Raw genomic sequence first — 26,778 nt, forward strand, 5'->3', positions numbered from 1 at the left:
CCCCTCCCTCCCGCCGCGGCCACCCCTCCCCCCGGGGCCGCGCGGCCCAGCCCGCCGCCTCTAATTGCATCTTCCCCTCAGGTGTGGCCCCCGCCTCCGCCCCCCGCAGGGGCCTGGGGAACAAGGGGACACATTCTCGCCCTCTCTCCCCCTTCCGCTCGGCTGAGCCCTCCTCCCCCATCCCCCCTCCTCACCGGAAAAAAGCAATCTGGCTACCGGCGAAGAGGCTGCAGAGTCCGCGGGCCGCCCGGGCGCCGCGCCTGCCCGCTCCTCCGCGGGCGCTCGGGCCTGCTGCCCCGGCCCCGGCCGCTCGCCGGCCCCAGGGTTGGGTTGGGTTCGCCCCAACAGGTAGCACGGGACACGCAGTGCCAGCCAGGAAACCGGAGCCCGCGCGGAGGGAGGGGCGCGCCCGCCGGTCCCGGGGCCTGCGCCCGCCCCGGGCCGCCGGCCTCGCGTGGGGCGGAGGTGCGGGGCCTTCCTGGGCCACCCACACCCCGCTTTCCCTCCAGGCGGCACTGCCCGCCGCCCCCAACGCGCGCGCGCGCGCGCGCGCGCTCCCCCTCCACCTGCTGGGCCACGCCCGGGCCGGGGCACTTGGCTTCCACGGCTCCCCCGGGCGCCTCTCCGAGAGGAGACTTTGTTACCAATGCCGTTTGGTAGTGGATCCCTCCACCCCGCCTTTAGATAACCCGTTTGCAGGAAAATGGTTTTATTCTGGGGCTCGAAGTCGGGGATGGGGGTGCAGGCCTGGGTAGTGGAATGTGAAGAATGGCCAACCCTCTTTTTTTTTTCTTTTTTCCTGAAATAAACACAAAAGTCCCTTCCTACAGTCTGGCCAGGAGGAAACTGGAGGCTGGGGGCAGACTGAAGAAGATTTGGGGAGAATTTAAAGAGAGCCAGCTCCAGACAGTGTCTGCAAGGCTTTGAACCTGCTGCCCTTTACGCCTGTTTCAGGGAGCCTGAGTCCAGGGTAACACTACAGTTCCTCTCCTGGGGGTCTGCCATCCCCCCTCCCCCCCGGGGCCTATTCCATTGTTGGGTCTGGGGCAGCTGTCCAGATGCCCAGCCCTGCTATGTGGCAGTCCTGTCCCCTTTCTGGCTTGAGGCTCTGACGCTTGTAGTTCCTCAGGGTCCTTCCTCCTTGGGGGCTCTGACTCCCCTCCCTCCACCCCAGCCCAGTCTTGGGATTAGGAAGGGAAGGGGATGGGAAGGCTGGTGAGGGGCAGCTGCCCCCAGTGTCCCTGACTACGTCAGGGGCTGTGGCCTCCGAGTACGCTTGGTCCGGCGGGTGGGGGCTGAGCCCACAAACTCAAACTGCTTCTGCCTTTCAGCATGGTTGGGGAAGGGCAACTGGCCCTGGTAGAGGCGCTTGATGAAGTGAGCCTCTCGCTGGTTCTGGCGGCTGCGGGAAGCCTGGCGGGGCCGACCCTGCCTGGTGAAGGCCATGAACCAGCCCTCGTGCCGGGCATTCTGGAAGGCCGTGTAGTTGTTCTCCAGCACGATCTCTGTGAACACGCAGTCTTTGCTCTTCCCACTGGGCTGCGGGGAGGAGGGAAGGAACAAGAGGAGGCGAGTTTGTCCACCCAACTTTCTGCCTTACTTGCCTTTGGGGCCTATTTTGTGGGACTGAGGAAGGAATGACAGGAGCCGTGTGCCCAAGGATTTCTGCCTGGTGAGAGGCAGAAGTGGGAGAAAGGAGCAAGCTTTGCTTGGAGTCAGGTCTGAACTTAAATACAGCCTGGTCATTTGGAAGTTGTACACCTTGAGCAAGGTATTTAGCCATGCAGAGCCTGTTTCCCAAGATGTGGCATAAAGATCAAGATTATTATGCAGTTCAGCGCATACCCAGTGGGCACTCTGTACACGAGCACACTCCTCAGTCTGGACCAATGGTGCTGCTGGGTGGAGGAAAAGGAGGCAACAGTCTTTGATGAAAACAAGGGGCAAATGTTTACAGAATACCAGACTATGTCAGGAGCCACCCCACCACCCATTTGACCCAATAGATAACCTTGACACTATGCCCATTTTTATAGACAAGAAGCCTGAGGCTTAACCAAGGTAAGCAAATAGTTGGTGAGAACAGCCAGAACTGGAAGCCAGGATTGACAAATGTTAAGGGAAGTGGACTTCTCCTACCCAACAGTGCTGGAACTGCCCCTGCAGGGTGGTCACACTAGCAGGCAGTTAGTGTGCATCTTGCTAGTTGGATCCTGTGGACCCCACTGACCTTGGGGAAACTAGTGGCCTTGTATGAATGTCAACTCTCAACCCTGATCAGCGCTTAAGCCTCAACATAGGGACTGTAATATCATGTAAGTGCTAAAATTCTGACTCCTTGATGTTGGGGAAATACCTCATAAATCAGAGCTGAAGATCCTTATGGGTCAGTAAGGGTCCTCAGAGGGCTTCTTGACCCCACAGGGACTCATTTAAATGGAGAAACCAGAGTGGCCTAGTGTTGGGGTGTGTGTGTAGTCAGTCATGGCTTGGGCTTAGAGGGGAGTAGGGGGTGCTGTGGGGCACACAGTAACACTGATTCCTTCATCCACTCCCCCTCCTTCCAGTTCTCACCTTTCCGATGAGCTTGCCCCTCTTGTTCATACAGATGTATTTCTCGCTCTCAGCACCCTTGATGCGCACACGGCTTCCAAACGTGTCTGTCTCCACTATGAGTTTGGCTATGATGGGGGGAGGGGGAGAAAGACCTCCGTCCATTGGGGTTGCCGGCTCAGGTATGGCAGGAGGCCCCCCAACCAGCCTGACCTCCGCACTTGGGTGGGGGGGCACCGAGAGGCCCTACTCCAAGAGGCTTCTCCCTGTTCTCCCACTGTGGCCCCTGCCCTGGCACAGGATCTGGGGATGGACCAGGTTAGGCCAGCCAGCAGTGTGAGTGGCCTCTGGTGAGGGCTGGGTCTCACCAAACTTGTTGCCGTCCTCCGCGGTGGCAGAGATGCGACGCCCGGTGACCTGCACGTGCTTGCCACTGGTCCGGCTGTAGAGCTGGTACTCACGGATCTGCCGCCTGCTCAGCTGGTCAGTCATGGCACCCTGGTCCCTCACGTACTGGTTAAAATTAGGAGACGGGTGATTCTCCCCCTTTGCGGTTACCAAGGGAAAAATAGTGTCAATTTGCTTTGGGTGACACCACCACTGGTCCATCCAAGGGAGAGGGGTGTGGAGGTGAGTGTGAGGGGGCCAGGCCGTTTGTCCTGGGAAGCAGAGGTGCAGGGTGAAGGGTGCATATGGCCATGGTCTTTCCAGGCCAGCAGATGAGCCAGTCATGACCTCTTGGCTCCCCATCTGCCCTGGAGCAGAGAACTGGTGGCTGCACAGGCTTGGGGGACCCTTGGTGATGCAGTGCAGATCTGGAATCATGACTCTGGTTGCTAGACAGAACCTTCACAGTTATGGTACCCAATTCCAATGTCAAAGAGGTGCCCTGGGTGACCCAGCTGATTAGAGACAGAAGTGCTGTCCTGCCTCTAGGACTGGAGCTTGTCCCTTCTCCAGAATGCCAGGGTCTTGGCTCCATTAGCCAGGATAACCAGATTTTTCCTTCATCCTCCCCACTGGCCTTGAAGGATCCTACCCCCAGGCACACACACATGCACAGGCATATACATACATGTGCATACAGAAGCTGGTCTGTTAGGCTTACCAGAGAGCATTATGGAGGCTCTAAGACCTTTTGTTTAGGCTCCTGTAATGCCCCTGTAAGCATTTCTCTTCAGCACTAACTGTGGAATCCTGAGCTCCTGCCCATCTCCCCTGCCTTTCCCTCTGGGTGCTCAGGACCCTCAGAGAACCCCGTCCCCTTTTGGTCAGTGTTCCTCCCTCCACTAGGGGTGAGGTGCCTCCTTGGCAAGGGAGATGGAGGCTGCAGCAGCGAGAGGAGCTATCAGTGGTGGCCCAGGCTCTCCTGCGAGCCGCCTGCCTGTGTCACAATGTAACAGAGGCTCGTGGCCAGTGGGGGCAATACTGTTGCCTGCCCGCTAACCAGGTTCTACCCATGCATGGTGCAAAGCCAGGACGATTACCTTCTTCTGGCCTGTCTCACCTATCTGCAACACTGAGTGGGAGAAAAACAGACCCCTTCCTGTCCTCTGTCTCCAGGAAGGTGCAAACCAGATGACATTTCTCAGCTGCTGGTGACAGCCTCAACCCTAGGCTAAAATGTTTCTCTCCCCACCCATATCCTACTGGCCTGTGCTGGAACAGACTTTTGTACCCCAGATCCCTAAGGCCACCTTTATCCCAGGCCCCGTAGAAACCACCTAGACAGACCTCGACCCAGATCAGCATCTGTTAGGGGCCATTCTCTGGTAGAGGGAGGAGCAGGAAGGATCAGCTTTGAGGAAGGGGGCGGTGAGGGAGCGGCTACAGGCTGACCCTGTAACCTGCTCAGGGTTAACCCTTCATGTGTGTCACTGCTCATTTCCGACTCCAGCTAGGCCACAGGCCAGGAGTGCCACCAGGAGCACCCCCCCCCCCCATTGCCTATGAGAGCAGGGTCTGGAAACTCAAAGCAGCAAAGTGCACCCTGCACCCCACCCCAGAAAAACCCGAGGCCAGCATTTGGGGTGAGGGCCTCCCTTCCTGCCAGGGGGTGGGGTCTGGCTGGGCCAGGACCCTCAGTGGGGTCCAGCCTATCCCCAGCCCCCATCTCCTGGCCCAGGTTCAGGCCCTCCGCCCCTCTTGGCGGGCAGCCTCCTTCTGGCTGTCTGTTCCAGGTCAGGAGCAGAGAGGCCCCCCTGAAGCCCCCTCCTCTCCTTGTCCCCCTTCAGGCCCTGCACAAAAGCAGCCCCACGCCCCCCCCACAGCCCACAACCCACAAGTCGCTCTCCCCGCGGGACCTGGCCTGTCCCTTTCATGTTCCCGCTGCGGGGGGACCTCCCCTTCCACTGCTGCAGACAGCTGCTTGTCAGACGGCCCCTCAAGCATGGCTATGGTCCGGCCTGCCGGCCCCCCCTCCAAGGGGGGCGAGGGGGCACTTCAAGGGGGAAAGGACAGCTTTGCCACCTTCCCTGAGTCCTGAATGGGGCCTCAGCCAGGCCATAAACGCCCCGGCCAGCCTCACCATTGTGCTAATTCCCCTTCCAGAACAGGTTGGGCCCACCCCCAGCCCCCTCCGGGCCAGGCTGGGGGCTTTCTTCTTGCTCTCCCTGGATGTGTGAAGCAAAAGGCCTGGAACGGGGGCTAGAGCAAAAGGGGGAAGGAAAAGGGGGGGGGGAGTTGTCTCTCTCTCTCTCCCACCCCCCCACTGCTTCAAAGGCAGCCCCTTTCCCTCTCCCAGAGAAAAGGCATTTACCTTCAAAAAAAGTCCCCACTGGATATGAAGAGAAGCGGGCCTCTGGCCTGGGAAAGCCAAGCGATCTCTCCCCAGAGCGGTTCTGGACCAGTGCATTTTAATAGCTGCACTTTTATGGAGGATCACAAAAAGGGACCGAGCCTCGCACAGGGGGCTGAGGCTTGGGGTGGGGGTGTGCATGGGGGGGCTAACATGGGGTGGGGGGAGTGTGGAGATGCAAACCCTGAATCTTGTCCCAAACAAACCCCTTGGGGCTTGACCTCATTGCCCTGTAGGTAAGTAGTCACCCCGCCCTGACTGGGGCTATCCCCCAGGACGGTGATTCCCCAGGACATCTATGGTGGTGAGAGTGGGGTAGTAAGTGGAATACACAACTGGTTTTGCATGAAAACCTGTCTTTTCAGGTACCTCCAAGTACAAGCCTCACCTGAGCCATCACCTCAGCCCTCTTCCTACCACTCCAGACTCCATCCCTCAAGACTGGGTTGCCCCATGCATTTAACCTTGAGGGGAACACTTGAGGGGGGCTGGATGGAGAGAAAAGCAGAGACCTCAGGACATGTAGAGAGGGTCATGGAGGGAGGACAGATAAAGACCTTAGTCAATCCCCAAATCTGCCATAGCCCCTTCTATACACCTCCAGAGGCTGACACCAGCCCCCACCCTCAAAAACCATCTGGATCCAGGGAGAGGCCAGAACCTGCCTCTGTCCACCGAAAGGAAGCTACCCCCCCCCCCCAAGTTGGGTGGGGTGGGAGAGATGGAGAAAAGCTAGTGGGGGGCGCCCGCCTACCTGAGTTTGACAGCAGAGAATCAGTAGCTGCAAGCACCTGTGTGAGAAGACAAGGCAGACCCTGGTGTGGGTGCCAGCAGCCAACCCAGGGTGAGAAGGCAGAGCCCCCCCCCCCCTCCTGCCCCTCTGTGTGGGATTCCCGGTAAGATTAGGTCTGCCCCAGGCTGCAAATGGCAACAAAACTTCAGTTCAGAGAGGCAGTGCACTTACAGAGTGAGGTTGGGCAGCAGGCGGGTGGCTCCCATCGCCGGAGAGATTTCTTGGGGCGGTTGCCCTCCTGCCCCCAAACTCAGGAGCAGATATGGGCAGTCCCCAGGGGTAGAGTCCCAGAGAAGCCAAGGTCTCTTCAAGCCACAGGTTTTCAGGGGGGAGAGGAGGAGAGAGAGGGGAGGAGGAGGAGGAGAGAGAAGGGAGGGGAGAAGGAATGGGGGAGGAGGGCGTAATTGGGAGACTGAGGTGTGAGGTGTCCACCTTCCTGGCCAGTGAGACAGCAAAGCAGCCGCTGGCTGGCGGGGTCTGCCAGCCTCTTGCTGGGCTACCCGAGCACAGAGGATGGAGCTGTGGAGCCTTCTTGATAAGGAGGCTGGCCCCTGTAGTCTCCCACGTTTTTCGTGACCCTCAGACCTGGACTAGAGGGTCCCTCCTCCCCTCCCAGGGTCAGCTCCTCCTGCCCTCAGGTTTGGTGCCCCACCTCCCCAAGGGTGAGCGCAGGTATCATTCAGGGCCAGGGGTTGCTGAGTCTGGCTCCGGGGGTGGAAATTCCCAGAAGCAGCCTTAAAAGGAGGAGCCTCCCTCCAGGGGGCAGGCGGTGGGCTTGGCTAGGAGCGGTTGCTTCCCCTGCCTCTGTCACCCCTTGCTCCCCCTCTCTGCTGTCTGGCCACCGGGATGGAGGTGTTAGGGCTGTCCCGATGGCAGCAAATAGTGGGTGCTGCAGGTTGGGGGTCAGGGAGGGGGAGGAAGGTGCAGCTGTGGGAGGAGGACGCGATGGAATCTTGAGAGCTGGCCTGACGTCCGGGAAGAGACAGACTCAGAGGAGCTGGTGCACTGGCACAAGCTACTTTCCTCTGGGCCTCGGCAGTTTTGTCTGAGAGATGGGGGCAGTAGTGCCTCAGGATGCCGGCAGACCAAAGGAGATAACTGGGCTTAGCAGACGTCAAGTGTGTCATATATTCTGGGCCTCACTCACCCTCCTCTCTAGGGCAGCAGCCATCCCTAGGGCCTCCTCCCTCCCTGTGCCCACCAACCTCTTCACATGGCCTCCGGTCCCACCCTGCTCTGTAATGTGCAGGCAGGACCCCATTCTAGGACCCCTGTGCAGAGGACACTAAAGCACACGGGACAGGGGTCGGGGGGGGGGGCATGGGGGGTAGTTAGCTCAGAATGGCCCAGCCAGTGAATGGCAGAACTAGGTTCCTAAGGTCCACATGGATCGTGTCTGGAGCCTTGCCACTGTGTCCATGCCCTCCGGGCTGCAGTATCTAAGGTCCCAGAAGCTAGGTGACCAGGGACTCTAATGGTTCCTTCCCTACAGAAGGTGGGTGATGGTGGCTGTCGAAGGGGGCATGTGCTTAGAGGGATCTCTGAGGGAAGTCTTCTGTGTAGGGAGCGGAGCTCGCACCTCAGCTCTGGGCTCCCTGGAGGTCTCAGTGCCTCCAGGATGGAAAGAGAAAGGGAAATGCTGGATGTGGATGTATTTACCTAAAGAGATGAGCAGGAGGGCGAAACTCTCACCTCCAAGTCTCCTCACCTTCCAGAGCTAGATCAATCCACAAAGTTGTCTGCCACCCCTCCCCCCTCCCCCAGACAAGCCCCAAGGCTACCTCCTGGCCACCTCCAGCTTTTGGGCTCCTAGCCCCACCCCCCACCCCTCGGGCCACTGGGACTCAAGGCCCTGCTGAACCTGAGCAGGTCTGGAGAGTGCAGGGGTAGCTCCCTGTAACTGGCAGAGTCCAGGCTTGGAATCAAATAGAAGGGATGTCAAAACTGGAAGGGGTCTTAGAGATTCTTCATCTGGTCCAGCCTCCTCACTCACTGATGAGGCCCAGCGAGGGTCTCACAGCTAGTTAGTCAATGGCACAACTCAGACAAGGTGCCAGGTGCCCAGACTCCCAATCCAGTGCTCATCGTTGTCCGAGCATGCCCTAGACCGTCCCACAGCTCTGCTTTGCTCAGGCTGATGCTCCTGATCGTTTCCATCTTCCATATTTGTTCTGTTTGGGGTCTCGATTTGAACTCTGCCTCTTCTGCAGAAATCCCCAAATCTACTTCTGGAACTGGTGCTGGCTCTGGCTCTATTCTTGGCGGGCCTTTGACCTCACCCACATCTCCACCAACAACTAGCTCCCAGGTGGGGTACTAAAGGCTACCTCCTCCCACTTTCAGTCCTGGGATGACAGGTAAGAGCAGATGCATGAAGGAGATAGCTCAGGCTTGAGGTTCTGGGGTGGATGGGTGAGCTGGGGGGGGGGGGGTGGAATGAAATGAGGTAGATGCGGGAGCCCCATCTAGTGAGGTCTGGACTCCAGGCCTCTGAGCCTGAGTGCCTGGTTCCTATCAGTGGGGGAGGGGCCTGTTGTCAGTGGCCAGCCCCCCAGCCAGGCCTGGGTCTCCATGGTAACAGATGCCAGCAGTCAAGCTTGGCCTTGGGGCTCAGCCAGGGGCTGGTGCCAGGGGCCTCTGGGGCATGGCTGGATAGCCTGTTTCATGGTGTGACATCTGCTCCTTGTCCCTTCCCATTGTGCACCTGCAGGCCTGCCTTTCTGACTCAGCTTGCGCTTTTATCCCCATGGGAAGGCCAGTGCTGGGCTCCAAGAGGGGAGGCAGCATGAAGAGTGTTCCATGGATTTTATCCCCGTTCCCTGGCCTCTACGACCTATGGCAAGTCTCTTCACTTTTCTGGTCTCAGCTTCCTAACTTGTAAAAAGGAAATGGTTATTATCACTGCTGTCAAAATTGCCACCATGAGTATCAACTGAGATGGACACTCCATGAAAAGTATCAAGTGCCACAAGAATGGAAATGAGGGGCATAGACCTTCTTATATGGTCCAGACTCGGTTGACCTAAACTTTGACTCCCTTGACTAGAGGAGAGGGAGGGAGAATAGTAGGGTTCATTAACATTTATAGGGGGAGGTGGCAGGAGGTGATAAAGGAAGTGAGAAGTAGCCTGGGCTGGTTGGTTAATCCCCACCCCCTAGTGCCAAGTTCAACACCCCCCAACTGAGGCGTCTCACGCCTGCTCCTTCTAACAGCCCAGCTGGTGCAGACACTGAGCCCACCTGCGGACCTGCCACTTGTCACCACCTGCTACAAACCCCAGCCCACCATTTTCCTGTTGGAAAGCAGAAGGGCTGGGGCTGGGGCAGGGCAAAAGGCAATGGACTCTTAAAATTTGGAGCACCTACCATCCTTGCTGTTTGATCCCCACTGCCTGCCAGCATTTGGACATCAAGTCAGGAACGGCTTAGCTGTTACGTGCCCTTATGTACAGAGCTATGGCTGAGCTAGGCTGCTGGGGCACTTGCCTGGGTGAGGTGAAGGGAAGAAGTATCTGTGTGCATCTGTGCTTTGCTATAACTGGCTGGGGGCTGCCCCTCCCAAGGTGCAGGTTACACCGTGGACCTTATTCTTAACTATTATTTTTAGTTTATGAGACTTTGTAGGACTCTGGCTGCTGTGCTGTCCGTCTCTCTCAGTCATTTCAGAGTGGTTCAAGATAAGAGCTGTGGGTCCAGACAACCTGGTGGTGAACCCTGCCTCCGCCACTAGCTCTGTGGCCTTGGGGGCAAGTTGTTTCACCTCTCTGTGCCTCGTTTTCCAGGTCTGAGAAATGGGGCTTTATGGAGTGAGTCCCAGAAGGCGCTCAGCACCTAGCTTCCAGCATGTTATTACCAAAATCCTGCTAACCCTCTCTCTTTCTGCTTGCTCTGCCTGAGGCACATTGCATTGCTCGGTTCCTGCTCCTGGGAGTGTCCTTCTGCCAGCTACTCACAGAGCCTGCCACCCTCTTCTTGTCAGTCTTCTCCTTTGAGGGGCTTTCTCTGATCTCCTAATAGGCTAATTCCAGGCTGGAGAAGTGCTGTCTCACTTCCTCCGAAGCACTTGACAGTAACTGAAATTCTGCTGTTGGCTTTTGTGTTTCCACTAGACTGTAGGTGGCTTGAAGGTGAAGAATTTGTCTTGTTTACCCTGTGTCACTGTGGCATGAGGCCATGGTAAATGGTCGCTGCCCACCTGGAGCCTGATGTGAACCCATGTGCCTTGTCGCTCTCTGGGTGACCTGAGGTCAGTGGCTCATTCTCATTTGCTCGAGGGTGGGACGGTGCCCACATCTGTCTCCTGGGATGTAGAAAGCAAGCAGCAAGGATGCTAAGCTACCATTCTCAGTCTCTTCTGGCATTAAAAGAAACTGAAGCTGAACAGGAACATGCAAGCCTAGTTGCTGACCTTCCCGTGCAGGCATTCAAAGACCTCCAACCTTCTGGGACCCATGCCTAGGGATCCTGGAGAGAGGACAGGGCCATTTCCCCATTGGCCCACTTTAGGTTTGGCCACTGGGGGTGTAGAGGAGGGCCAGGGAGAAGCCCAGTGGAGGCCCTGCAACTATAACCTCCAGTGGGAGGCTATCTGTGTGTCACAATGGGTGAGCCAGGCTCCAAAGTGGCTGTGCAGGCCTGGGAGAGGGCAGGAGCCCAGAGCCACCCAATGGGTCATTCATCCCCTTGCCAATCCCCTATTGCCTTACCCTAACAATTTGTTGAGCCCTGTTCCCATGGCTCCGAGAATTGCCCTGGGTGAACCCTCGCATGAGAGTTAAAAGTGTTTACCTGTCCACCCCTGTAAGAGACCCTCAATAGCTTCTGCAAGGCCTGCCTCATCTGCCCTGTCTGGGAGGGCTTCCTTGAAGGTCCAGGCCTCTGGGCTCCTGCTTGACACAGATCTTCACACAAATGAACAGGAGCTCACCCTGAACAGGAGAGGCAAGCCTGGGAGAGCAGCATTAGCATCGATCCGAGGTTCCAATAGATGTCCTGGTCTGTGCATTTGATAATGAACACGTGATTAGGGCCAGGAGAGAAGATCCCCAGGCTAGTCTGACAGGGGCTAAGGCCCTTCCCAGTGGGGGGCAGGCAGCTCTAGCCTTCTGACTCTCTACCTGGAAAACCAGCCAGAAGGGAGTGTGGACACAGGAAGACCCACAATGTCTGGAGCTCTCTCCCTCAGGACAAGGGCACAAAGTTGAAGCTGTGCAGGGGGTTGAGACCCGTGGTTTTTTGTCCCAAAGCTGGGGGGGTTGGAATGGGTGGGAGTTTGAGGACATGAGAGGGAGATGAAAGAACAGAACAGAGCCCAGCTGGCTGGCTGGGTGCCTCAGCCTCAGTCCAGGTGGCGGGCCAGCCACCAGGTAGGGGTGTGCTGGCACATGGCCTCCCTCTGCTGGGCACACGGGCTCACTGCAGCCAGCAATAAGGACAGGCCCTCTGGAACAGATGGCAGAAACAAGGTCCCGGCAAAGCAAACTTTATTGGGGCTCTGAGGTCAGGGCTCTTCCCTCCAGGTCCTGCTGAAACTTGATAGTTGGAGTGTGGGCCCCTTGTGTTGCCCCCAACAGCTCCATCACATTCAGACTCAGAGGGAGAGAGGCTGGGTGGGGGGGAACATGGGGTTGCCGCACACCCGCAGGAAGGCCACTCTGTATGGTGTTCTAGCTGGCTCTCCCTCCGTCACTGCAGCCAGGCCACTCCTGGCTCCTCATTTCTTGGATCCTGGCTTTTTAGGTTTGAGTGTGGGTTTGGCCTATGGAGAGAAGGGAGGGCACCAGAGTCCCACTCCCTCCCTTTGCCCCCAGGAAGACCAGCCCCTTCTCCTGGTACTTACCTTTTTCACAGGACTCTTGTCTTTAAGGCTGGGTCTGGAATAGGGTGGGGAGGCCAGGAGAGGGGATGAGGGTGAGAAAGAGAGAGAGCTCAGCAGGACACCAGTAGCCCAGAACCTACTAATGCCTACACTGCAATGCAGGGCCCTGGCCACTTCCAGGAAAGCCAGGGGCTGTGATATGGAGAGCTGGGAGGCTGCAGAATTCACCTCTCCACCCCGTCACCTGCTGGGACCATTCTGACTCTCTCTTAACAAGAGGTGTTTTCTTGTTAGACTTCCACCTGCTTTCTTTTATTTATCACAAATAGGTCTCTTTCATTATAAAAGTAATATTTAACTACATTGCACAAAATATAGCAAATAGAAATCACTTGTTTCTTTACCTCCCACCGGTATTAACATTTTGGTGTGTTTCCTTGCAGGACTTTTTGCTTTTTCTTCTAAAAACATGTGAAATAACATGAAAATGATTTAAGATCCTGTTCTTTTTAAATTCTGTAAACACTTTCCAGGATGCTATATTCTTCATAGGCATTATGTCACATTCTACTGGGAAAATGTGACCCAGCTTAATCTACTATATTGGTAGACACTTAGAATGCTTCCATTTTTCACTATTACTTGAATAATGCAGGGATCAGTTTCTTAGTGCATATGATTTTACCTGTATTTTGGATGGGGTCCTTGGGAAGGGGTTACCATGAGTGGAATTAGGTCAGAAGATAAGAATACTTTGATGCCTTCCAAAAAAGGCTGTGCCGGCCATCAGAGACAGCACACCTGTGTGGTCACAAACATGCACACACGCCAGACCCTTTCTAACCCTATAGGCTTCAGCTGTAAGATTTTGGCTACGTTAACAGATGGAAAGAGTTACCTCACTGCCTCCTCTTCTTTTTCCACCTTTTTTTTCTGGGAAGCAAACACAAGCAGCATGGGGACAGTTAGGGCAGGGTCCAGGGCCAGCAGACTCCTGCTGGGCACCTGGCAGGACCCCAGGCCTCTGTACACTCACACTCAACTCGGGAGGCCTGGCCCAGGTTTCTGAGGAGCCTGTGTGTGGGGGGGTATCCCTTCCCTCACCTTGGCAACACCTGTCTGCTTCTGGGATGCTAGCCTCTTGACTTGTTTAATAGGGGTCTCCTCCTCTAGGGACACATCTACATCAACATCATCATCGTCATCATCATCGCTGTCATCTTCCTCCTCTTCCTCCTCCTCCAGCTCCTCCTCCTCCTCCTCCCAGGACAGGTCTGAAGTGTCTGTGAGGGTATGGAAAGGGAGCAGGGATGCTGAGCTCCAGGTCTTGGCCTAGCTCCTGTTCCACGATCGGTCTTGCTCTCAGAGCTGCCTTGGGGAAGCCAGCACCTGCCGCTTCCTAGAGACCCTTTCTGGCCTGACAAAGTGGAAGCTCAGATGGAGTGAGGGGTCCGGGACCGCAGAAAGCTGGGGTGGTAGAGGAGGGCAGCTGAGGTGGTAAGCTGTGGCTCTGGCTGGGAAGGATTCAGAGGAGGGTGAGGGTGAGCAGAGAGCACAAGGGAAGGAGGAAATGGAAACAGCAGCTAAGGAATTTAGACCTCATCCTAAGGGAAGTGGAGCCTGCCAGGGTTTTTGAGTAACTGTACCCTGATACAGAGGCACAACTGGGCTGAGAAGGATATGAGAAGAGTCAACAGCACAGTGATTTGATAGAGCCTATATTGCTCCTCCAGCTACATACCTCATAGCACCTAACATTTTACATGCGGGCTAGTACTAGCTATCATACAAACTGCTTCTCCCTGAGTATCCCATTTATTCCTCACAGTGGCTCTTTGAAGATGAAACCAAGTCTACACCCACCCTCATGGTACAGGCAAGAGGACTGCAGCCCACAGAGGACATGGCGGGGAGGTAAAGGAGAACTTCCATTCCAGGCTACTGGCCATCACGTTGCCTTTGGAGATTTTCTCTAGTAATTCAAGAATCCATCCAGCGTTTGAATACCTATTCCCTTGGCCCTGTGCTAGGCACTATAGTCAGACCCGCCTCAGGTCCAAGCTCCAACTTACCATAACATTCCTGGCCACTGAGGAACACGGGTCCAGAGCCAGCCCGGAGCTGGAAAGTGACTGGAGGAGAAAGCTCCAATCCCATCATGACCTGCAGGAGGAGGGATGTAGGGGCAAGAGCAGAAAAGATGGGCTCACTCAGGCCTGGCACCTGTCTGGGGGATGGTGTCTAATAGAAACGTTCAGAATTAATTCCCCATACCCCAACTACACACATTTCACAGGTTCTCTGGACCTCATTGTGTTATTAAGCCCTTGGCCCTTCCTGTTGAGGTGGATTCAAATGGAAGACTGTGAATCTGATAATCCCATTCTTGTTAAAGATCACAGACAGGCTTCTAAGCTGAGGGGCAGCTGTTAGAGAAGTCTGATGGCTACAGATTAAATTGTGTCCCCCAAATTCTTTTTTTTAAACATTTTTTAATGCTTGTTTATTTTTGAGAGAGAGAGAGAGAACTCATGGGGAAGAGAGAGATGGAAACACAGATTCCGAAGCAGGCTCCAGGCTCTGAGTTGTCAGCACAGAGCTCAATGGTGGGGCTCAAACCCATAAGCCATGAGATCATGACCTGAGCCGAAAGTCACATGCTTAACTGAGCCATCCACGTGCCCCTGCCGAATTCTTATGTGAAGCCCTAACCTCCAATGTGATAGTATCTGGAGATGAGGCCTTTGGGAGGTAATTAGGGTTAGATGAGGTCATGAGAGCTGGGCCCTCATGATGGGACTGGTGCCCTTATAAAGGAGACCAGAGATTTCTCTCTGTCTCTGTCTCTCTGCTGTGTGAGGACACAGAGAACAGGCAGCCATCTGCAAGCTAGGAAGATGATCCTACCCAAATCTGACCACACTGGCACCCTGGTCTCAGACTTTCAGCCTCTACAACTATGACAAGATAGATGCACATTAAGTCCTTCACTCTCTGGTACTTTGTTATGGTGGCCCAACCCGAATAAGACACTAATCAAATGAGAAGAGCAGATGCAAAGTTGTATGTACAGTACTACTTTTGTCTTACATGTGTGGATATACATATGAATAAAGTTAGAATTCTATTAAGTGTGAACCCTAATTTTCAGTGGACAGTATGGTGTTTCTTTTCTTGATACTCTTCCAAACTTTCCACATTTTCTATTGTATCAGTGATGATACTCAAATTTATTGACTTCCTACCGTATGCCAGGCCCTATGCTAAGCATTTCACCTGCTTTCCTCTTTTAACCCCTCACAACAAGCCCACAACGGAGGGGCCATTCCTTTACAGAGGAGGGAACTGGGGCTTAGGGATATTAATTTAGAGTTTCTGGCTCAGACAGGAAGGAGACAAGCAAAAACTGAAACTCTGTAGCCACCAATGCCTAGAAATGCTGGATAAAATGTATTCCGATGTTTTCACCGCTTGGTTGAACAGCAGGACAGAAGGAAGAGGCCCCGTGCGCCACAAAGGAGGGCAGCACGCACAAGCACCGGTGCTGTAGCTGCTGAAGGGAAAATGTGCCCGAAAACAGCCTCGGTCTTGGGTTTTAACATGCGTTCATGGACAGGAGACAGGCCTGGGCTCCAGAGAGGCATGCGGTCACGGGGCCCACTGAATGGGGCTGGGGTCCTCCACGGGTGCACCTCAGGAAGAAGCTCCAGGGTCGGGGGCGAGGACGGGGGACGGAAGAATCCCAAACCCACCCACCAGGAACTCCTCTCCACTGAAGGAAGGGAATAAGGAAATGCATGTGGGATAAAAGAAGTCTCCTGTGAGAACTTAAAAACCCATGGCTGTACCTGCCACTCACACCGAGCTTGAATTCACTTGGTGGGCACTGCAAAGCCAACAGACCCGTATAAGATCCCAGGCTGGTGACTCCTGGGGCCAACAGCAGGCACAAGCACAAAACCAATCCCTTGGGGTGCTGTCAATTTTCCTCACACAGAATTCTCTTGGAGAAAACAGTGGAACCACGAAGATGCCTCACCGTGTAAGGTGACAAAATGTCCAAGGCACGGTCCTGCTAGAGTGAGCAGAAGGAAATGAGACGACTGTAGACCGATGCAGCCAAGAGCCAGAGAGAAAAGAACAGTCTAGCAGTTATGACATTAGGTTGATGAAAGTCAAACAAACATAGAAGTAGGAATCAGAAGTATAACAACAAGGTATTATGAGAAATAACAAGAACCAAATGCAGCTTCTAGACTGAACAAATGGTTAAAAAGAATACACCAGCTAAAGCAAGTATCAGTAAACTGGAACCATGCTGTGAAGAAACGACCCGGTACATAGCACAGAGACAAGAGGAACAAAATACGAAGGAGAGGCTGAGAGATACAGAGGACAGAATGAGATCTAAGATGCATCTAATCACAGTAAGGGACTAGAAACAACACAATGTGCAAAGTGATAACCAAGAGCTTCTAGAAACAACCAAAGACACAGATCCTCATGTCCAGGAAACCTAGGTCCTGAATAGATAAATAAAAGTAAATGTACATCTGAACATCCCATAGTGAAATGGTATATGCCAAAAACAAAGAGGCTATCTTAAAATAAACCAGAGAGGAAAGACAGATGTCCAGAAAAGGACCAATAGGCAGACAGACTGAGGGTTTCAACAGCAACGTCAGAAACCAGAAGACCAGAACGGCGTCTTCAACGTTTTGAGGGAAAGTACCTCTCTGTGTAGAATTATACAGAACCAAACTACCATGAAGGAATGAGGGTAAAATAAAGACATCTCCAGGCAGAGCCCAAGTAAGTTCGCTCCTCCCAGACCTATTAAAAGAGGTCTCAAAAAGCTGACAATCGAATTGAGAAGGAAGAAGTGGATATGAGCAGCAGTGGTGAGCAAGCAACTTGGTCAACTAAGACAAATCCAAGTAAGCATTACTGTAAAATAAAATAGTACTAGTAATGACTAGTATTGAGTGGGTTTAAAACAAGTTGAAGCTAAAACACTACATGATAATAACAGGTCGGTTAAGAAAAGGGTGCTCAGGAAAGTTCCCTGGATTGTATGGGAGAGAGGAATATAGCATTAATTTTAAATTGGTCATGCATGATTGTTAAAAAATTAAGGAAAACTACGCTAAAAAGTAGAGTGAGACTCTACAGTTCCAAACCAGTAGAAAGGAAAAGGGGGAAAGAAACCTTAATCTAATAAAAGACAGAAAAAGGAAAAAGAAGAAAAAATGAAAAATCAATGAACATAGGAGCACAAAGTACATGTTACAAATAAATCCAAGTATGATAGCATCACAGTAAACATAAACAGATATTATTGGCCAGATAGATTAAAACAAAGTTCAGCTACTTACTGCTTATAAGATACATGCCTAAAATGTGAGCACATAGAAATGTTGAAGATATGGAGATGTATTTACCAGATGTGGCAGAGGCTTCTCATTGCTTATCCAATATCCATTCTTCCCTTTTCCCATAATATCAGCACCCTAATATTGTACCCGCCATAGACCGTATTCCCCAGTTTCCTGTGCAGTTGGCAGTGACCGCAATACTAATTTCTGGACCAGTGAGTTGCAAGCAGAATTTGGTGGATGGTGCTTGTGTGAAGACACCTTAAGTGGTATACAGAGGGGTGCCTGGGTGACTCAGTCGGTTGAGCGGCTGACTTCGGCTCAGGTCATGATCTCGCAGTCTGTGAGTTCGAGCCCTGCGTCGGGCTCTGTGCTGACAGCTCAGAGCCTGGAGCCTGTTTCAGATTCTGTGTCTCCCTCTCTCTGACCCTCCCCTGTTCATGCTCTCTCTCTTGGTCTCAAAAATAAATAAACGTTAAAAAAATAAAAAAAAACAACACCAACAAAAAAAGAGGTATACAGAGAAGTGAGAAAAAAAATTAAATCAATAATGTAAGATTCTGCCTTACAAAACTAGAAAAAGAGCAAATTAAAACCCACACAGACAGAAGAAAGGAAATAAAGAACAGAGATCAATAAAATACAAAAGTGGGTAAACAATAGAGAAAAGTTGAGACCAGAAGCTGGTTCTTGAAAAAGATGGATAAAAATATTAAACCTCTAACCAGACTGCACAAAGAAAAGGGGAAGAAGACACAAATTATCAATATCAGGAATAAGACAGCAGAGTTTACTACAGATTTTACAGAAGAGGAAGAAAGGAAATATTATGGACAACCCTATGCCAATGAATTTGACAATGTGGACAAAATGGAAAAACTCCTTGAAAGACATAAACAAATCTCTCTTAAGAAAAACAACCCAAACTGTCCTAAATTTATTAAATTTAACTTGCAGTTAACCAGATTGCTTCACATGAATTCTATCAAAACATTTAAGAAAAAAATACCAAAGTTACACGAACTGTTTCAGAAAACAAAAAAGGAGAGAATACTTTCCTTCTCATTTTATGAGGCCAGCATGACCCTAATACTAAAACCAGATAAAAGCATGACAAGAAAAGTACAGTCCAATGTTGTTCATAAATGTAGACACAAATATTTTTTAAAAAGATGCTATTTTTAAGTAATCTCTACACCCAGTGTGGAGCTCAAACTTACAACCCTGAGATTAAGAGCCACACGCTCTCCTGACTGAGCCAGCCAGGTGCCCCAAAACAAATATCCTTAATAAAATATTAGCAAATGGAATCCAGTAATATATAAAAGGATAATATATCATCAAATGGGGCTTACCCCAAGAATGTACAATGGGTTTAAAATTTGATGGGGTGCCTAGCTGGCTCAGTTGGTAGAGCATGACATTCTTAATCTCAGGGTCATGAGTGTCAGCTCCACTTTAAGTGTGGAGCCTACCTAAAATAAAAAAACTAAAAGTTAATAAAAACAAAATTTGAAAAAAAATCAATAAATGTAATTTGCCAGTTAATAAAGGAGGCCAAAAAACCCCTCAATAGATGCAGAAAAAAATTCTTGGACAAAACTCAACAGCATCTCAATAAATTAGAACCAGAAGGGAACATCCTCATCCTCATATAGGACATCTGTACAAAAATCCTTCATGTGTCTTCATGGTAGAAGGCTGAACACTGGTAGAAGAGAAAAAGGCAAGGACAGACATGCTGTCACCACTTTTATTTGACATTATATTTGAGGTCCTAGTCAGTGAAGGAAGACAAGAAAAAAGAATGCAAGAAGTTGAACTGACTTTATTCACAGATGACATGAATAAATCCATAAGGAATCAACAAAAAGCTGCTAGGATTTCTATGCAAGTTTCGCAAGGTCAAATAATAGCAAAAAAACCCAACACAATTATATAACTATATACTACTACTGAACAATGATAAAATGAAATTTAAAAATACATTTGCATACGTTATACTATACACAAAAATGAACTCCAAATAGATCATGGACTTAATTAACTAGAAGAGTTAAAACTATAAAACCCCTAGAAGAAAACATTGGAGCAAATTTTCATGACCTTGGATTAGGTGACAAGTTCTTAGATTTGATACTAGCAGCACAAGAAACAAGATAAAACATAGAAATTAGACTACATCAAAATTCAAAACTTCTGTGCTGCAAATGATATCATCAAGAAATTGAGAAGACAACTCAGAAAATGGGAGAAAATATTTGCAAATCATCTGATAAGGGGCTTGTATGCAGAGTATATAAAGCACTCATACAATTTAAAGTAAAAAGACCAATATTAAAATGTCAAACTCAAATGCAATTTAAAAAAAAAATGAAGAAAGACCTGAATAAACAATTCTGCAAGAAAGATATACAAATGACCAATAAACACATGAAGAGAGATGCAACATCATTAGCCATTAGGTAAAGCAAACCAAAACCACATTGAACTATCAGTTCACACCCACTAAAATGACTAATCAAAATTATAGACAATGGTAAGTATTGCAAGGATGTGGGGAAAGTGGAATCCTCATATTCTGTTGGTGGGATTGTAAAATGGTGTGACTACATTGGAAAATAATCTGGCAGTTCCTCAAAATGTTACATACATAAAGCTACCACAATGACCTAGCAATTGCACTCCCAGAGATATGCTCAAGAGCAATGAAAACATATATTCATATAAAAGTTTGTACATGAATGTTCATAACAGCCTTCATAATAGCCAAAAGGTAGACATAAAACAGGTGTCCATCAGCTGCTGAATGGATGATTTCATATATATTCATATGATGGGTATTACTTGGCAATAAAAAGAAAGTAGTGCTATATGCTACAACATGGATGAACCTTAAAAACATAATGCTATGTGGGGCTACCTGAGTGGCTGAGACTTTGGTTCAGGTCATAATCTCGCGGTTCACGAGTTTGAGCCTTGCATGGGGCTCTGGGCTGATAGCTCAGAGCCTGGAGCCTGCTTTGAATTCTGTGTCTTCCTCTCTCTCTGCCCCTCCTCTGCTCACGCTCTGCCACTCTCTCTCTCAAAAATAAATAAACATTAAAAAAAAAAACACACCACACATTATGCTGTGAAAGGAGTAGTCACAAAAGACCACACGTTTTGGGATTCCATTTATACGAACTGTCTAGAATAGCCAAAAATAGGCAGAAAATAGATGAACAGCTGCCTAGTGTTGCAGGTGAGTGTGAGAAATGGGGAGTGACTGCTAGTAGGTATGGGATTACTTTTGAGGGTGATGAGAATGTTCTACACTTAGGCTGTGATGGGCATACAACTTTTAATTTACTAAAAACCATCTGATTGTACACGTAATAGGTGAAGCTTATGGCATGTGAATTATCTTTCATTAAATACTTTAATACCATTTTCAATAGCACCTAAAATCAAATATAGCAGTATGTTGGGGGTAGATCTTACAAAGTATGTACACAACCAGTTCCCTGAAAACTACAAAATATTAGTAGGAAAAGTTAAGTTAAAGACATACATTAGAGTAAAAAGTGAAAGACTTAAACAAATAGAGAAACATATGCTCAATTATTAATGACTAAAAATTGTTAAGATGCCAATCCCCCCCAAAATAGTCTATAGATTCAACACAATCTCAGTCACAACCCAACAGACTGATTTTCTTTTTTTTTAATTTTTTTTTCAACGTTTATTTATTTTTGGGACAGAGAGAGACAGAGCATGAACGGGGGAGGGGCAGAGAGAGAGGGAGACACAGAATCGGAAACAGGCTCCAGGTTCTGAGCCATCAGCCCAGAGCCTGACGCGGGGCTCGAAATCATGGACCGCGAGATCGTGACCTGGCTGAAGTCGGACGCCCAACAGACTGCGCCACCCAGGCGCCCCATCAACAGACTGATTTTCAAAGAAAGCCTATTTTGAAATCTATGTGGAAATGTTCAGGACCTAGAATTGCCAACACAATTTTGGAAAAGAAAAACAAAGTTGGAAGACACACTAATTTTAAGACTAACTACAAAACTATAATAATCAAATCAGTCTGTCATGAGAGTAAAGATACAAATACAAATCAATGAAACAAAATACAGGAATACATGCATACATACACAGGCAACTGATTTATAGCAAAATGCCAGCATAATTGTATAGTGAAAGGACAGTCTTAAAAAAAAAAAAAAAGAAAAAAGAAAATAGTGCTAGAGCAGTGGGTATCAGCTTGGGAAAAAAATGTTTCTCTACGCTTATTTTGTACCATACAAAAAAATTATCTTGAAATGGAGGAATACAGACAAATGTAAGAGCTTAAACAATAGCACTTCTAGAAGAAAGCTTAGAAAAAGACATTTGCGACTTTAGTTTAGGCAATGATTTCTCAGGACACCCCCCCCCCCAAAAAAAAAAAGAACCATAAGAGGAGAAAATACCAAATTGGACTTCATAAAAATTAAAAACTTGTGCTCTTTGAAGAAATCATTATGAATGAAAAGGCAAGTCATGTACTAGCAGAAAATATTTGAAATAAATATTTTTGATAAAAGACTTGTATCCAAAATATATAAAGAACTTCTACAACTCAATAACTCGATTTAAAAATGGGCAAAACATTTAAACAGGCATTTTACAAAAGAAGATATCAAATGACCAGACAACAAGATGGTCAATATCACTAGTCATCAAAGAAATATAAATAATAACCACAATGAGATGCCACTATACATATGGCCTAAATTTATGAATGGCTACAATTAAGACTGACAATGCAAAGTGTTGGGGAGGATGTGAAACAACTGGTAGGAATGCAAAATGGTGTAGTAATTCAGAAAATAGTTTGGCAGTGGTGTGTAAGGTTTAACATATGCAAGAGGATGGGAGGGGGGAAATAAAGTTTAACCTATGCTTACTAATGATTCTGCAGTATTACTCCTAGGTATTTACACAAGAGAAATGAAAACATGTGCATACAAATGCACTCAAACTTCATAGCAGCTTTATTCATAGTATAAAACTAGAAACTACCCAGGGCACCTGGGGGGCTCAGTTGGTTGAGCGTCTGATTTTGGCTCAGGTCATGATCTCACAATTTGTGAGTTTGAGCCCTGCCTTGGGCTCACTGCTGTCAGCGCGGAGCCTGCTTGGGATCCTCTGTCCCACTCTGTCTCTCTGCCCCTCCCCTGCTTAGACTCTTTCTCAAAAATGAAAAAAAAAACCCAAAAAACAAAAAACTAGAAACTATCCAAATGTCTGCTAACAAGTGAATGAATAAATAAATCTTGACATATATATGTACTTGTAAAATAGAATGTTACTCACACATAAAAAAGGAGCACATTACTGTTTCACCAACAACATAGATAAATCTCAAAGCATTATGCTAAGTGAAAAAAGCCAGGTACCAGACACTATGTATTGCATGATTCCCTTTAAATGAAATTCTAGACAAGACAAAAGAGTAGTGAAAGTAGATCAATGGTTGCCAGAGGCAGTGATAGGTGGAAAGGGCTGACCACAAAGAGGCATGAGGAAATTTTGGGGGGTGAAGGAAATTTTTCTCTACTTTGATTGCAGTGGTAGTTACAAAATTATATACATTTATCAAATGCATCAAGTGGTATACTTAACACTGGTGGATCTTACTGTATATAAATTATATCTCAATAAAGCAGATATAAAAACTGACTCAAAGAAATGGAAACATCTAGACCTAAAACTTAAATGACAATAGTTTAAAATCAAACCAGTTGCACATAGTTTGTTCACTTCCTTACTCACTCATTATATGTTGAGTGTCTACAATATACCAGTTTCTATAACATACCATAACATATGGTATATAGGCATTATGGCTAAGGCAGTAAATGAAAAGGCAAAGTCTTTGCTGTCTTGGAGCTTGTATTCTTGTTGGGGAGAAAGACAGGCACAGATGAAAACTGAAGCCAGTGATGGGTTCCAATGGAGAAAAAGTGGTTACGGAAGGGTAGGAAGAGAGGATGCGGTTTGTGGTCGGGAAGACTTTTTTTTAAAGCAGGATTCACGTCAGACACGGGGACCAAACTCACGACTGTGAGATCAAGACCTTAGCCATGATTGAGACCCCAACCAACTGAGCCACCCAGGTGCCCTGGGAAAGACTTCTTGAATGAGGTGACATATGAACAAAGGCTGAAGTGAGGAGCAAGTGAATTCCTAGCATGGGGAACAGTAAATGCAAGACTCCCAGGAAGGGGGTATGTTTGAAATTTTCAAGGTACAATCAAGAAAGCCAGTGTAGTTTCAGCAGGATTAGGGAGGGGAGAGTAGCAAAGGGTGAGTTTAAGAGAGGTTTCTAAGAGCCAGAACATAAAGGATCTTGGATTTCATTCTAAGTGAAATGGGAAGCCACTGACATAAGTGTTCTAACAGAGAAGCGACATGGTCTGACTTTTGTTTAAAAGGATCCTTCTGGCACCTGGTGCATACATAGAATAGACCAGAGATTGGGGAATGTTTTTTCTGTAGATATCCAGTATTTTAGGCTTGTGAGCCTTATGGTCTCTGTGGAGACTACTCAGTTCTGTTACCAAGGGAAAACAGGTACGGATAATATACAAAATGAAGGAGCGTGCCTGTGTTTCAATAATACTTCATTTACAAAAACACGCAGTAGGCTGGATTTAATCCTGTAGTTTGTGGAACCCTGGAATAGACTATAAGGAACCAAGGGTGGGGGTTGGTGGACCAGTTAGGAGACTTTGCAATAAAACTGAGCACCTGGGCCAGGACATGGCAGGGGGTGGTGACAGGTGGTCAGATGGGGGTACACTGTGAAGGCAGAGCCAACAGGATTTGCTGGTGATATGTGGTGTTAGAGAAAGAAGTTTTTGTCCTGAATAACTGGAAGAGCAATTATATTCTGGGAGAGGCTCAGGTTTGGGGGTGGGAGAAGAGATTATAGATAAAAATCAAGAATCTGGATTTGGATTTGTTAAGTTTGGGTTATCTCTTAGATATCTATTAAATACACTGAGTTGGACACAGGATCTGGAGCACAAGAGAGGGATTGGGTATATAGAAATAAATATCAAAGTTTTGATTTGTATAGATGGTCTTTAAAAATAAAACCCTGGGAATGAAGGAGATCTAGGGAGAGCTCATAGATGGGGGTGGGGGGGGGGTAGTTTTGGGGCAGTTTTACAGATGGGACTCCCAGATCTTCAGGGACAGATGATACCGGTCTTACATTCACTGTTCCACCATATAGAAGGAGAGAACACTCCATCCCCCAGTTCATGAGGCTAGTGTGCCTTGACACCCAAATAAGATAGGCCAACCTCACGAGTATGTTAGATTTAAATTTTTAAAAAATATACTAGCAAAGCAAATCTAGAAATTCACAGTATGATCAATCAGTGTTTATCTTAGGAATGCAAAGTTGGCTGAAGAGTATTCTATTAATATAACTCACCACCTTAACAGGTTAAAGAAGAAAGAACCTATGATCATCTAAATCTAAAAAAGCACTTGATAACCATTTTTGATTAAAAAGAAGAAATCTCAATTTTAAAACGCAGAGCAGGACTAGATGGGGACTTCCTTAACTTGAAAAAGGAAGTTATCGTCTTATCAGATGTGCCACACTTAATGGAGAAACGTTAGAAGCACTCCTTTAAAAATATACATATATGTATTAAGAAAGGAACAAGGACATCTACCATTACAATCTTCCTCGATAGTACACTGGAGGTCCTAGACCGTGTAGTATAATTAAAAAAAAAAAAAAAAGATACAAAAACTGCCATTAACAATGATGATTTGCATAGAGAACTCAAGATAAATTACTAGAGATAAGAGAACTGGATACACAATCAATGTGGAAGTCATCAACAGTGTCCTGTCACTAGCATCAAAAAGTTTAAAAACGTGATTTTGAAGAGAGGTTAACTTGCCCAAGCTGGGAAAAGGTGAGCTGGGATGAAAACGGGGCTCCCTGCCTCCTAAGTCCAAGGCTCAAAGTCATTGGCTATACGGCCCCCTGGCGGGACTGCATTCCTGCAGAACGACTGTATCCCACCTTTGTCCGTCCACACCCAGTCATGAGGGCGGTGAGTGCCCGGGGCAGGCAGCCTCCCGAAGCCTGCGGGGGCGGGGGGGATGGGGTAGGGAGGCTCACCATGGGGAGCACCGAGGCCTGAAGAGAGGCGATGGTGATGGGCTTGGCTTTCTTGTCTTCCTGGCTGGCTGGGGGCAGGATTTCCACGAGGTTCATCTCTTCTTTGGCTTTCTCCCCCAAGCAAATCTGAGAGCGTTTGAAGACAGGCCACCTCAACACCGGAGGGAACCCCTGTTCCACCTGCAGAGACCGGAGAGCCCCACTTGCTCCCCCGCAGCTGGCCACGTCCCTCCCGAGTCCATCCTACCATCCCCTCCTGGGGGCCGGGACACCCACCGTACTGAGCAACAGCTTACAGTCCTGCTTCCCTTCCTTCTGGGGTTTGACGGTCCAGGTCCTCTTCTCCTGGTTTAGCTCACAGCCTGCGGAAGGAGGGCAGCGAGGGGGCCGGGCCGGCTCAGGGAGGCTCCCCGTTTCTCCTCCGCCTCCCTCCCCACCCTCCACCCGCCGGACCCTCACTCACCCCAGAGCATGGCTGTGGGCGCCTTCTCGGCCGCGCTGCTCGTGCTGCTGCGGTTCATGACTCTGGGCGCGGGCGCCGGGGTCCCGGCGGCTGTGAGGAAGGGGCGCCCGCCGTGAGGCGAGGCCCGGTTCCCCGCTCCCGCCCGCATCCCGGCCGGCCGCCCCGGATTCCGAGCCCCTGGCGGGCGCAGCCGTCCAACCCCGCAGCCCGGAGCCAGCGGTGCCGGGTGGGGTGGGAGTGGGGGCGACGCTGAGGTTGCCCAGGCTGGAAAGGTGCTGGGCCCCGGCCCGCTGCGCCCGAGGGCCCCGTCGGCGCCGTCGCGGTCCCGGCTGTACTTCCCCTGGCGCCAGACCCGCTCGCCAGCCCGCCTCCGCCTCACCGGCCCTGTGCGCTGGGCGTCTCGGGCTCCCTCACTCCGGCCTCCTCGCAGCCGCACCTGAGAGCCGCCGGCCGCTGCAGGCTGTTAGGAGGCCCGGGAAGGGGCGGCGGGGGGCGTCCGCTCCGTCTTAAAGGAGAGGCCCTTCTTTCCCCATTCCGCTCCTCCATTCGTTGCTCTTCGTGCCTCGGCGCACCTGGAGGGCTCGTTAAAGCACCGAGCTAGGTGCCAGCGCCACAGTTTCTGGTTGTGGAGGGCTGGGTGGGGCCGAGGTAATTTGCATTCTAACGGGTTTCCAGGTGAAGTTGCTGCTGCTGGTCGAGGACCGCGCTGTGAGCACCACCTTCATGGCCCCTGGGGATTCACCGAGGCCTACTGGGTGAGATCGCCTAGCTTGGACTTGCGTTGCCACCCAGTGGGA

The 26,778-nt window shown here is 49.8% G+C and overlaps 2 protein-coding genes across 6 annotated transcripts; both read right to left on the reverse strand.

Annotated features, from left to right (window-relative positions):
* Positions 1–624: 624 nt before the first annotated feature.
* FGF17 (fibroblast growth factor 17) lies at positions 625–6,722 on the reverse strand. Of its 3 annotated transcripts, XM_058720400.1 has the most exons (5): positions 6,315–6,722; positions 6,105–6,141; positions 2,922–3,099; positions 2,575–2,681; positions 625–1,539 (listed from the first exon to the last, which is right to left on the reverse strand). In XM_058720400.1, the coding sequence occupies exons 1-5, from the start codon at positions 6,347–6,349 to the stop codon at positions 1,246–1,248; spliced, it is 651 nt and encodes a 216-aa protein (XP_058576383.1). In that variant the 5' UTR covers positions 6,350–6,722; the 3' UTR covers positions 625–1,245. The 3 variants fall into 3 exon arrangements, with proteins under 3 accessions (XP_058576383.1, XP_058576382.1, XP_058576381.1); XM_058720399.1 differs by lacking the exons at positions 6,105–6,141; positions 6,315–6,722 and adding an exon at positions 3,662–3,886 and having other exon boundaries at positions 2,922–3,066; XM_058720398.1 differs by lacking the exons at positions 6,105–6,141; positions 6,315–6,722 and adding an exon at positions 3,662–3,885.
* A 4,887-nt stretch (positions 6,723–11,609) lies between these two features.
* Positions 11,610–26,778, reverse strand: NPM2 (nucleophosmin/nucleoplasmin 2). 3 transcript variants are annotated; one of them, XR_009259071.1, is made up of 8 exons: positions 26,418–26,778; positions 25,982–26,071; positions 25,795–25,880; positions 25,519–25,644; positions 14,034–14,124; positions 13,066–13,244; positions 11,983–12,894; positions 11,610–11,901 (listed from the first exon to the last, which is right to left on the reverse strand). XR_009259071.1 is itself a non-coding variant. In XM_058720397.1 (8 exons), exons 2-7 carry the CDS (start codon positions 26,037–26,039, stop codon positions 12,005–12,007), a joined length of 552 nt encoding a protein of 183 aa, XP_058576380.1. In that variant the 5' UTR covers positions 26,040–26,071; positions 26,418–26,773; the 3' UTR covers positions 11,610–11,901; positions 11,983–12,004. The 3 variants fall into 3 exon arrangements, 2 of the variants coding, with proteins under 2 accessions (XP_058576380.1, XP_058576379.1); XM_058720397.1 differs by having other exon boundaries at positions 11,983–12,016; positions 26,418–26,773; XM_058720396.1 differs by having other exon boundaries at positions 11,610–12,894.

This window comes from Neofelis nebulosa, chromosome 3 (genome assembly GCF_028018385.1).
Source record: "Neofelis nebulosa isolate mNeoNeb1 chromosome 3, mNeoNeb1.pri, whole genome shotgun sequence".
Lineage (NCBI taxonomy): Eukaryota > Metazoa > Chordata > Mammalia > Carnivora > Felidae > Neofelis > Neofelis nebulosa.

Bases quoted from the DNA above. Each gene is read 5' to 3' on its own strand.
- FGF17 (XM_058720400.1), bottom strand. From the start codon at position 6,349: ATGGGAGCCACCCGCCTGCTGCCCAACCTCACTCT. The intron at 3,100-6,104 runs GTAGGCGGGCGC...GTAACCGCAAAG, and splicing joins TTCTCTGCTGTCAAACTCAG to GGGGAGAATCACCCGTCTCC. The intron at 2,682-2,921 runs GTGAGACCCAGC...CCCCCATCATAG, and splicing joins GGAGGACGGCAACAAGTTTG to CCAAACTCATAGTGGAGACA.
- NPM2 (XM_058720396.1), bottom strand. From the start codon at position 26,039: ATGAACCGCAGCAGCACGAGCAGCGCGGCCGAGAAGGCGCCCACAGCC. The intron at 14,125-25,518 runs GTGAGCCTCCCT...CTCCTCCTGCAG, and splicing joins AGGCCTCGGTGCTCCCCATG to GTCATGATGGGATTGGAGCT. The intron at 13,245-14,033 runs GTAAGTTGGAGC...ATACCCTCACAG, and splicing joins CAGTGGCCAGGAATGTTATG to ACACTTCAGACCTGTCCTGG.